Source organism: Cavia porcellus, unplaced genomic scaffold (genome assembly GCF_034190915.1).
Source record: "Cavia porcellus strain 051 isolate PalLab524CR breed Dunkin Hartley unplaced genomic scaffold, mCavPor4.1 scaffold_10, whole genome shotgun sequence".
Taxonomy (NCBI): domain Eukaryota; kingdom Metazoa; phylum Chordata; class Mammalia; order Rodentia; family Caviidae; genus Cavia; species Cavia porcellus.
The window spans coordinates 18,770,750-18,783,314 of NW_026947493.1; the positions used below are offsets into that span (position 1 = coordinate 18,770,750).

Below are 12,565 nucleotides of genomic sequence, written 5' to 3' on the forward strand. Positions count from 1 at the left end.
AAAGGTTTATTTATCTCACCGTTTGTAGAGGTTTTGAATTCACAATAGGCTGTCTCCAAGGCAGGTTGGCATCAAGAGGATAAAAAATAGTTCATAGTGGGAAGAAGATAGCAAAACAACAAGCTCTTTCTATCCCTTATAGCTCATCCAGTCTACTTAGGGCACTAGCATTCACACCCACCCTTAATCCTAGTGCCCTTGATCCTAGCGTTGCACTGTGAATCAATTTTAGTGTAACATACTTTAGATCCAACCATTTATGAAAAAATCACCATCAATGATTGCATGAGGATCTGAGGGACATCTGCACACAAGCTGTTAGGGAGAGCAAAGCAAGGGTAAGCTGATGCAGGATCTGCTCAGCTTTAGTAGGGAGTCTGAGTTTTACAATGATGGCAACTGAAAGTTAATGGAGGGTTACATTATCCAAAAGAAAATTTTAGAACTCAATTCTCTCAAAATCTAAAATCGCAAACAGATCACACCACCTCCTGAAGCCTTAATTTGCAATTTTTCCCTTCTACGATCATTAAGATTGCACGTCATGATGTCATTAATGTATGCATGACCAGAATAAAACGCTAATTTTATTACCTTCACTGTTTATGTGATTTCTGTTACATGAATTATCATCTTCTAGTTCCTGAATGAAAATTTCATTTAAGCCTATAATTTTGCTCTTAGTTTAAGATCATAGATTATTACTTCATAAACTCAGTTATTTTAAAGCACCTTAGAAATTACATATGATAGCTTGCCTAGTCCAAAACATGAAGTAAAACATTGAATTTTATATAATATGAAAACTGGTGCTTCACTCCTGAGACTCTCTCCCATCACATTTCCATCAGCCTGACTGTCTCACATTCCAGATGTCACTTCTCCATATGTAAGCACCTGCCTCTTATAGCTTGCATCTCTGTCCACACACACCTCCCCCCCCACACACACACACACAAAGCCTCACACAATCATAGGTGGGGTTTTTGAGATGCCTGGATCTAGGGTGTGAGATGCTGAGATTAATAGCGCCCCCCTCCTTGAGTAGCGTAGCTGGCACCACTCAAAGGGCAGGTAGCTTGGATGAAGCATAAAGACGGCCATGGTGGTTATTGCTGCTATTTCACAATTCGGTTATCTTTTGTCTGTCAAAAAACATTTCCCCTCTGTGACGACCCTATGGCCACCCTGCTCTAGGGACAGAAAACTATGGACTGAAACCTCTACAAACTGTAAGCTGAAATAAGCCTTTCTTCCTTTAATTTTGGATATAGGGTATCCTGTTGGCCAAACGAGAATAGTAACTAAGATTTTGGTATTACAGAAGTGAGATCATTGCTATGACTGTACTTAATCATGTGGTTCAGGAGCCTTTGGAAGTTGTGGGAAGAGTTTGGAATGGTTTGGAAATGCCAGCTAAAGAAGCATCCCTGAAATACTTTTAAGCTGTACTTCATGGAAGATTCTGGTCAGAGCTCAGGAGACCATAATGCTGATAGAAACACTGGTAGTAAAAGCCAGGTTCAGAAAATTTATGCTGGGAGAAGGACTGAGATGGCTCTTGGACTCTAGATCACGCATTTTACACTTTGGTACAAAATTTATCTGCATTTTGCTCTTGTCCAGAGACTTTTCCTGAGACCAAAATTAAATATTTCAGACTGATTAATCTGGAAGAAATTTGAAGGCAGTCTAATGTTTAGGGGGTGGCATGGCTACTGTTGGGGGCTTCTGGCATAATATATATAGAGAATCACATACAGAGAACCCAGAAGAGTGGTTCAAAACATTTTAAATTTGGCTGGCAGGAAGCTCTAGTAAATCTTTGGACTGCAAAGATAAAGCATGTGAGAAATTGGTTGTTGAGAAGGAAAAAAAAAAAAAAAACATGTCTAAGATGCCCTGAGAACATCACAAGAACGAGCAAAACTTCATCCTCTGCAGCCTGAAAATTACAAGGGAGTAACACTTTGGTTTGAGAAGAAAACCCCAAATTCCCATGTTTCAGAGTGACAGTGTGTTAGGGAATGTGCTCCTTGGGATTTGGCTCATAGCACTTAACAATCCAAGGTACTCAACCCCTAAAGTCAAGGGAGAAGGAAGTCTGATTACTGCTCCAGCTGCTAGCAGAACTTGGCATCATTCACATAGTGCTGGTTTTAGGTAAATGCAGAATGGAAAAGTTGTGGGGTCAGGCCTGCCCCCAGATTTCCACCCAGGTTTCAGAAGAAAGCCTGAGATTTCAGCCTTTGTGCCTCTGAGCGGTCATTGTGTGAAGCTTTGAGTGTGAAGGCAAAGGTGCAGTGAAGACCCCAAAAGTTTGGAGATGCCAGGAATGTAGATCATTTGAGGAAAGCTACAAGAAGGGAACAGGGTTTTCCCAAGAGAGAATTCACAAGAGCTACAAACGCCTAAGTGTTGACATAGGGTTAGGACCACCCAATCCATTTTTAGTTCACATCTTGTCGCGGACTGCATCAGGTGCTGGACATGAAACTAAGGATTTAATGTTTGTCCTGATGGATTTTGATTTTATTTTTATTTTGTTCTCATTCCATTCTATTCCCCTTTGTACCTTTGAAAAGAAAGTAAATGTCTATCTCATGTCATTATATGCTGGAAATTCTCGACTTTCTTTTCATTTGTACAATGAAAAGAAATGTATGGGTTTACCTTGAATCTCAGAAGAGACATTAGGATTTTTTTACAGCAGTGCTGAAATTGTTAAAATTTTGGCAACACTTAAAGATCTACTAAATTATTTGCATAAAGTATGTGCATGTGTCATTGGAGGTAGAGGTAAAATGTTATGACTTGCCTCTAGTTGCCCCTTCCCCTAAGGCCCATGGGTGTGATTTTTTGGAATATCAGGATCTAGTATGTGTGATCCTCTTAATCCAGAGGATTAAGTGCTGGGGTTAAGGATGCCTCTCCTTGGGTGTGGGTAGCACCACCCAAAGGATAGATATCCTGGATGAAGTACAAAGGCAGGATTGGTTGCTGTTGCTGTAGCTCCATTGTTCTTCCTTCTTTCTGCTAAGAACTATTTTTCCTCTCTGATGCACCTCTGCCATGCCACCCTGCATTGGCGCCAGCCAATGATGGACTAAAACCTCTATAAACCAAAAACCAAAATAAACCTCTACTCCTTTAATATTGGGTATTGTGTATTTTGTCTCAGTATTGAGAAGCATAACTAATGTGCTGCCCTTCCATTTCATTTTGCTAGTATATCTCTGCCCTACCAAAGACTCCTACGGGACAATGAGGATGCAAGATTCTTTCCCTTTGTGGTCCCCTTTTCCTTTAGAGACCATATTTGACGCATAGGAAATAGTTTCTTATCCCTTAGTGACAATCTCTGAGGGTGCAAACTCACTCCAACATCAAAACATCTAATTTTATCTCCCAATAATAAGTGGCTGGTTCTTGTTGTAGGAGATTCTGTCTCTCCAGTTCCAGGGGTTGGGAAATACACGGAGAGATGATTAGATATGCACCCCTTGAAACTTTTATCCTTATAGTAGGCAAGACACCGTTGGATCACAGAACATGTGCCAGCCAAGCATCATAGGACAATTTAACTCTTCATATTTATTCATTTAACTAAGAACCTATACAGAATCTCAGCTTTATTATCCTGTGAGGTTGGCTCATTACTTAATAAATCTCTGACTTGTGACAAATGCCAAATAAATGATAGCTATTTTATTATGAAGTGAGACTAGATCCTAATTCATTTCAATAAATGTTTATTAAATTTTTACCATGGGAATGTGAGAATATAAAAAGATCCTAGCCTCCAGATCCTTTTAACAAGGTAGATGAACTGATGTCCTTAAGGTAAAATATGAAAAGATAAAACATTAGAAAAGATAGATATCTCTGCTTAGTACAAAAGGAATAAGCTGAACAAGATACAGTGCATAGGAGCTAGAATAGAAACTAAACAAGCAGTGAAAGAAATAAAGATCTCTTCACCAGGGTGGCACACTCCTGTAATCCCAGTGCTCAGAAGTCTAAGGTAGGAGGATCACCATGGGTTTGAATCTAATCTTAGGTATTTAGCAAGCTCAAGACCAGCTAGGATGGCATAGAATGCATCAAAGAAAAAAAAACATTAAAACGATAAAATAAATAAATAAATAAAATAGAAACTTGCTTCCTGGAACAATTGTGGACCTATATTATGTTTGTTGTAAATTTAATATTTCTCTGCTCCTCTAATACATGCCAGACTTGACAGCTTAGGTCACAGCTACTGTCATTAATGGTCACCTAAATAACTCATGGGCAAGACCTTCATAATTAGATTTGAAAACAGAAAAGCTATTTGCATCATACCTAACTTCAATTGGGATAATTTCCAGCGTATTTCATATTTGTGAAATGCAGTGCCATAGATTACTAGCTTTCTACCTGTTTTTACTCATTGAACTTTTTTAGATGACATGGATAGAACAGTACTGGAATCTGACTCTAAGAGAAGGCAGTGCAAATCTCTTCTCTTCCCGAACAAAATGGTGATTTGAACTAGAGAATATTCCAATGGAACAGTAAATCAAGGGAGAGACAGAAGACCGACTGAAAATTAAAACTTTTCAAGGAATTAGAAAGAAAAAAAGAAAAACAAGTGGTATATGGCAGTTGGGGGAGGTTGTGAGATGAAATTAAAAGGTGAAAATTATGATTTTATTTTTAAATATGCTCAGTTTGAGGCCCTGACAGCGTCTTCATGTGATATGTGGTTGTGAATGGAAATGTGGAAATAAAATTCATGGCAGAACTCAGAAGTGAGTGGAGAAATGTACTACAAACCTGTTCTAAAAGAACAGCTATGGAGGGAACCACCTGTTTAATACAGTCTCCTGAGTTCTTTAGACCCCAATTCAACTTCCTTGAATGTTTTGTTCAGGAATTGCATGTATTATAGATTATGCAACCTATACACACTTTATAGAGAACTTAGTATTTTAAGTACGTCAACCTTTAATATCTATGACGGATGAGGAATAATGCTAATTTTGCAAATATTGCCTTAAAATATCAATTACTCAAATTTTAAATTTGATCAACAAAAACATGTAAATGAAAATAAGTAAAAGTTATTTATTCAGAGCTTTCTATAATGGGGGGGGGTCAGTCTTTGATTTAGGCAAAGACTCACAGATAGGAAGGGAGTATAGAAGTTTTAGAGCAGAAAATAAAAGGTAAGGATTAGGTGCACATTTTTCTGTTTGGTCCCCGTACTGGAAGCAGAGACAAAATTAGAGAAGCGGCCATTTATTGATCCAGTTCTGCATTCTTTGGGCTGATTGCCACAGAGGTTGTGGCTTGGCTGCCTGTACTTGTTACCACCTTTTGGGGTCAGTTTTCTATTTTTATATGTTGTCCTTTTATAAAATCAATGCATCATCTTCAAATATGTTCTTCTGTTCAAAATTCATAGTCTTCTCATCAGCTTTCATACCCTAAATTGTCACTGTCCATTTTATATGCTGAACAGTTACTTTCTAGGCATTAAATTTGCATTGGTTTTTAGCTTATCTTGAGTCCTTTTGTGTTATCATTTAAATATTTATTATGAAATAAAACACACCTTTATAATATAAGAATTTAAAATACTATGGAAGTGCCCCCTACACAGATCCCCCAATTCCACTGCCTACTCAGAGTTTTACCATTATAAGTTTCTGCTGTACTCTTTTGGGAATAATTATGTAAGTGTATATACCTGTAGTTGTATATTTAACTCCTATTTTCCTCACAAATGTGATTATTCCATAAGTACCTTTATATTTAAGCACATTTGGGGTCATCTTTGGACATCTTTATATCAATACAAGTTGGTCCTTAAATTAAAAAAAAATTCTAAGTATAATAGCCCTTCTATCACTAGGACAAAATATGTGACATACGCAACTGAAATAGGTAAGGTATATTTTGCTTTATGGTTTCAGGGGACTTAGTCTGAGGTCAGCTGGCTCCCAGGCACAAATAGCATTGTGGAAATGACAGAGAAAAACTCCCCACATGGTAGCCAGGAACTCAAGAGAGAGAAAGGAACAAGGACATGAATATACCTTTCAAGGTCTCCCCTCCCCACGGCTCACCTCCTCCCACCAGGTCCCACCTCCTAACAGCACATTCCACTATGAACTCATTAGTGACTTTATCCACTGGTGAGTATGACACCCCCATAACCCACTCACCTCTGAGCATATGAGACTGTGGGGGAAGGAGTATTTGACAATGCTTTGTCTTCATATGTTTATTGACACTAAATAGTCTTCCAATTTTAAACAAGATAATAGAGAATTTAACTTAGTTTATTTTACTGACAATGAGATAAGAACACTTTTATATAGTTTGTTTTGTATAATTATATATATTCATCATCTGTGCATCTTCATGTTCTATTTATTTTTCTACTGGTTTAGCTTCTTATTCCTTGTAAGTACCCTTCATATATATAAATATCTTTATATCACCCCTTTGTGTTGCCATCTGTCCTTTGGTTTATGTATGGCCTTACTTTGTTTTACCATACAGAAGTTTTAGAATTATTTTATTGACTTTTTTATTTTTGGTACTGGGAATTGAACTCAGGACCTTGCACTTGCCAGACAGGAACTTATGCTGCTGAGCTGTATCTCTGGCTATAGATGTGTTATGAAATGTTTGAAATTTTCTATTGGTTTGGCTTTTGTGTTGTGAGGTTAAAGTCTTTCTTGTTTTACTAAGTTGTTAATTTTTTGCTTTTTAATCAGATCCTCCTCTTTAGTAGCAGAATTACACAAAATACAATTGGAAGATATTGGTCTTCAAGGTATTTCTTTTTTAATTGGGATGCTCAGTTATCTCAGAAGGATTAATAACATTTTTGGGGCTGGAACCCCCGAGTTGCTCTGAGGATTCTTTAATGATGTGAAGGAAGAAATAGGAAACTGCACAGAGCTGTTAGTCACTGAATGACTTATCTTCTTATTGAATGAACAGTCTGATAGATTCATTTTTGTCTTCTTTCTGGAAACAATATTTGACTATTGTCACTCAATCTCAGCATGAATTGCTTTAACTCAGAAACTCAAGCTAAATAAAAACAAAATTGTGGAATAAATTGTGAGCAATTATGAATTTGGGGACAAAACGATCCTATGTTTAGATGCAGAGTATAGGTAAGCATTACATTTAGAAACAGGATGACTTCCTGGTGAATGCATTAGAAGAAAATAGGTGGATATGGACAAGGTCCTTCTGTGAATGAACTGATAATTACAGCGAGAAAGTTAAGAGACACAAAATAAGTTATTCAACTTTGTCTGCCCTTTCAGTGAGTCTGGTTACTTTTCAGAAGGTGTTAAGAGTGAGTACTGCTGTTGATTTCACCCTCACAATGTGATCTCGGCCTTTCTTTATATTTACCAGCACTTTCTGAAGTTGATAAGAAGGCACTCTTTTTCCTGCAGCTAGCTTATTTGTTGCTTTGTGTTTGTGTTCAAACTTGCTTCAAAACAGCAGAAAAGAGTTTTTGGTTTCCAACTCCTATTTAGCATTCTCTACTAGATGATAACTAGTCCAAAGAATATTCACCTTTTTTTGCCTTTGAGGTTCAGGTCTTCACGTCCTTTCCCAACAGCTGAGGTTAGTCAACAAGCTGATAATCTCTTTGGAAATTAGTTATTCAGCACTGTGTAATGTAGAAGCCATTCTTTTATTGTCTTGTGTGAATATAACCTTGATTCCACCTTCAACCTCTATTTGACTCCTTGGACACCTGTCTTAGTACATTAGTTCTGCTAAAGCAACCAAAATTTATTTTCACACTTCTAGAACTTCAGAAGACTAAGATCAAGATTCCAGAATATTTGATATCCAGTGAGGACCCAATTCCTAGTTCAAAGATGTCCATGTTTTCTCTGTGTCTCCACATAGCAAACGGGACAAGGACATTCTTAGGGAACTGTTTTATTAGATCGTTAATCCCATTCTTCTGAGCTCTGCTCCCAAGATCTAATGCCTCCCCAAGGCTCCCCTCTTAAATGTTCTCCTATTAGAGATCAGATTTCAATGTATGTTTGTATATAGAACACAAATATTCATATCACAGCCACATCACAGGCCTGAGATCTCCATATCCTGTAACTCTTGTCACTTTATCCTGGCTGAGGATAAAAGACAAGTCCCAGTGGCCCAATGGTTTAGATGATCATAGAAACTTTTATTCCATTGTCAAACAATGTAGAAAGAAAAATAAAATATTATATTGTGGTCTAAAATCTTTAAATGTAAGAAATTCTTCATCCTCCTAATAAGATTCCCCAGAAGATGTGACCTACTTGAAGGATAAGGGATTTCACCTCAAGATAGATTGAAATCTGATATGAAGAATTCAAGATCCATCCTACCACTTCTTGTCTGTGACAATGATCATTAGAAGGATTATTATGGAGAAACCACGACTGAGTCCAGAGATGTCTACTTAGATAAAGTTTTATTCTTCCTTCCATCTTCCTGGAACTTTTCCCTATGGTGTTTCCAAAATTCATCATGCTAGTATGTAAAACTAACAGACACTTGATGAGCTAATGTTTAATCTTACAAATACTAACTAAAATGATCACCATAAGGAAGAAAAGGCACCATTTAACTTATTGGTATTGTACTGCTTCATTGATATAACAGATATTTATTTAATTCTTATAATAATCGCAGCACTGTGGTAGGTGGTGGAGACATATGATAATAGTGACTGTACTTCAGCAAGGTGGTGCTCTTACTACCTACTAGGTACTGTGCTAAGTGCTTTCTATGCATTATTTCATAAAATCTTGAAATGAACCTTGTATTTAGTTGCTTTTATAACCTTTATGCAAATATAAGGAAAATGAAGTTGGCTGAGATTGTATAATTAGCCTAAGAGCACATTCCTAAAGGAATTAAAGCTGGTACCCAAGCCTAGGGTACTTTCTATCTCTAATTGTTTCCTGTTATTTCTACATGAAATAGAAAATAAGCCTACTCCCTTTATGGAGCTTATAGTCTGAATCACAGAACACAGAAAAACTCCTTTAAATAATCTCAGGAGGAAATTGAAGTGCCTAGCGCTTAACAGATTTTAGTCTGGTTACATATATTCAGTATAAGGAGGTTCGTGAGTTGGCATGGATACCATATCATCTCTAATCAAATTCATCCTGTCCTCTATGTCCTTTTCCCGTCTTCATGCTGGAAATTTTGCCTTGAACTTCTGTTCTCTCTTTCTTCTCTAACAGTGTCCCTTTCCACACCTGTTTATTTTACCTGTTTCCCATCTCAATAATTAGGAGAGTCGCCAAATGCCATGCAATGAAGTTTGGGAGGAAATCATGGAAGAGAGGGACACTTCACTGCAAATGAAATGAGCTTTTGATGGATGGCTTGGTAAACCTAGCAGTTCCTCTTCAGCATTTTCTGGCATTTAAGGGACACAGGATTCCAAAAGCACAGCCACTCAAGTCTGCTGTTGTTAATCTCATTTTTTCTCATGATTAACAACCCAGTTCATTATGTTTTCAGTTCACATTAATCATCTCTTTTGCAAGTTTGGTAACATTTGGAGTCATTTCCCTCTGTATTTATCCATCTGGGATCTTTATAAGAGATAAGTTTTCAAAAAGTCATTTGGTACTTATGCAGAAAGTCTTTTGATGCTCAGTGCTTAAAGAGAAATGAATGTTCTTAGATCAGAGTGGGAAACTTCTGAAATCTAGCATCAATTCCCTTCACCAGACAGAGGATCCCTATACCTGGCTTGCATCTTGGACCAAGACCCACATACAAGATATTGAGCTGCCACAAAATAGCATAGAAATCACCAAAACAGTAGTTGCTGAATCCTGACTATACACATGGAGCAGATGGGATCGGAAGAGAGCTGTGAGGCTAGTGGGAAGAGTTGCGAGATTAATGAGTCAGAACACTTTGGCTGGAGTCCTGTCTCTATACCTACAAGCTGTTTGACCTTGGGAAAATCATACAAACTCTATCCACTCATCTCCTCTGTGAAATGGTCTCAAAGATGTGTCTGTTTTCCCTATAGTAGAGGATAGTTTTGAGGGTTAACTGTATTGCCATCTCTGCTCTTAATGAGTTTATAATCTTGCTTGTATCATATAATTTTCTTATTTCTGTGGTTTTTTCATAAATAAATATCTACTCATTGAGGAATTCTCAGAGGCTAGTACTTCTTAATTCTCTTCTCAGATTAAAAAAGTCTCCTAAAGATGTGTCACATTTTATAATCTGCTGGGGAGGAAATATGCTGTTTTCAGAATGTAGAGAATCTTTCACAAATTCAAGAGGTGTCATATAATCTCAAGGGGTGATAGGGAAGCAGTTCTTCTGAATTTGAATGTTTGACTTCTCCTAGAAGCATTTTGTTGTGATGGTTAGAAGGCAGTCACTTGTTTCTTAAGTCACATAAGATGTTTCTTTACAGCCAATATTCCAAATTGGGCATCGATTCAAAAGCCATGACAGATACTCCTGCCTATGGTCATTAACCATGAAATATTGGTATTATTGCTCATTGCCTCCCAAGTTCAGTGGTAAATTACATTAATGCATTTGTTACTGTAGAGAGGGTGAAAGGCATAATTAAATTTTATTTGTGTAAAATGTAGAAGGGTTCCAGAAGAAGAGTGGTAGAGATGAGAGAAATTGGAACTGTTTGCTCTAATTCTGCACAGCTATAAACTAGGTGACAGAATTTGAGAATGTTCTTTGTCCTAGTACCTGAGATTTGAGCAAGAGATTCCCATTTCACAGATAATTCCCAGTGGCATTCATGGAAATTACCTGCATAACTGACCTGCCTATGTAGAATGCCAGATGTGTGAGAACTTTTTTAATTGCAATGATCCTCCCATTGCAGAAGAACTAATTGCATTTGCTTTTGTTTCTTCTAGGTTTCCAAGCAAGGCCAGGATTAATAAAGAGACACATGTGTTAGCTGCAGCCTTCTGAGTCACGTATTAAAGAAATCAAGGTGTGGACAGAGCTGGAACCATTTCCACACGTGTTGGAATAAATGAGGAATGGACTTGTGATTATGCTGACATTCCAGCATGAATCTGGTAGACCTGTGGTTAACCCGTTCCCTCTCCATGTGTCTCCTTCTACAAAGTTTTGTTCTTATGATACTGTGCTTTCACTCAGCCAGTATGTGTCCCAAGGGCTGTCTTTGTTCTTCCTCTGGGGGTTTAAACGTCACCTGTAGCAATGCAAATCTCAAGGAAATACCTAGAGATCTTCCTCCTGAAACAGTCTTGTTGTATCTGGACTCCAATCAGATCACATCTATCCCCAATGAGATTTTTAAGGACCTCCATCAACTGAGAGTTCTCAACCTGTCCAAAAACGGTATTGAGTTTATCGATGAGCATGCCTTCAAAGGAGTAGCTGAGACACTGCAGACTCTAGACTTGTCTGACAACAGGATTCAAAGCGTGCACAAAAATGCCTTCAATAACCTGAAGGCTCGGGCCAGAATTGCTAATAACCCCTGGCACTGTGACTGTACTCTACAGCAAGTTCTGAGGAGCATGGCATCCAATCATGAGACAGCTCACAATGTGATCTGCAAGACTTCTGTGTTGGATGAACACGCTGGGAGACCATTCCTCAATGCTGCCAATGATGCTGACCTTTGTAACCTCCCTAAAAAAACTACTGACTATGCCATGCTGGTCACCATGTTTGGCTGGTTCACCATGGTGATCTCATATGTGGTATATTATGTGAGGCAAAATCAGGAGGATGCCCGGAGACATCTTGAGTATTTGAAATCCTTGCCAAGTAGGCAAAAGAAAGCAGATGAACCCGATGACATTAGCACTGTGGTATAACGCTCAAACTGACTGGCTCCGAGAGAAAGTAGTTTGCTATTGCAGTAGAATAAGTGGTTTACTTCTCCCATTCATTGTAAACATTTAAAACTTTGTATGTCTGTTTCTTTTGAATCATGCCACTGTTGAATTTTTAACATAACAAATGATTTTAGTTTAAGTGATCTACCCCCTTAACCATACCCCTGATGGTATATTCCTGAGTAAGCTACTATCCAAACATTAGTTAGAACCATCTCACTATTTAATAATGAAATTTATTTTTTTAATTTAAAACCAAATAAAAACTTAACTTTGAACCATGGAAAACAGAGTGACTTATTGGTCAAGAAAACAGTATAGTCATTCCACTTACTTTAAAGAAAAACAAACAGCTCTGTGAACTTAAGGAACCATCATAATGATAGATATATTATTAAGTCTTACTGCACACAGGGGAGCCATAGGTGGATTGTTGACCACTTTTAAGTATCTTTCAGACTTTAAAATTTATACTGGACCTTAGCAAACCCAAGTAACTATACAAAGTGTGGAATCCTGCTGATATTGAAGGTAGAATGCATCTTGGCATTTGATTTTTACAAGGTGTTTTTAACTATAAAGACAACATGCTAAAAATATTTACTAAGATTTTAATCTGTTCTAGACACAGGGGAAAAGAATAAATGGCATATATT

At 37.6% G+C, this 12,565-nt stretch overlaps 1 protein-coding gene across 7 annotated transcripts in view; it reads left to right on the top strand.

Annotated features, from left to right (window-relative positions):
• Positions 1-12,197, top strand: part of Lrrc3b (leucine rich repeat containing 3B) — an 82,632-nt gene extending 70,435 nt beyond the window's left edge. For all 7 annotated transcript variants that reach the window (XM_063257044.1, XM_063257047.1, XM_063257045.1 and 4 more), the window contains one exon: positions 10,950-12,197. In XM_063257044.1, coding sequence (XP_063113114.1) covers positions 11,109-11,888 — 780 coding nt within the window. In that variant the 5' untranslated portion in view covers positions 10,950-11,108 and the 3' untranslated portion in view covers positions 11,889-12,197. The remainder of the gene's footprint in view (positions 1-10,949) is intronic.
• The last annotated feature ends 368 nt before the right edge of the window (positions 12,198-12,565 follow it).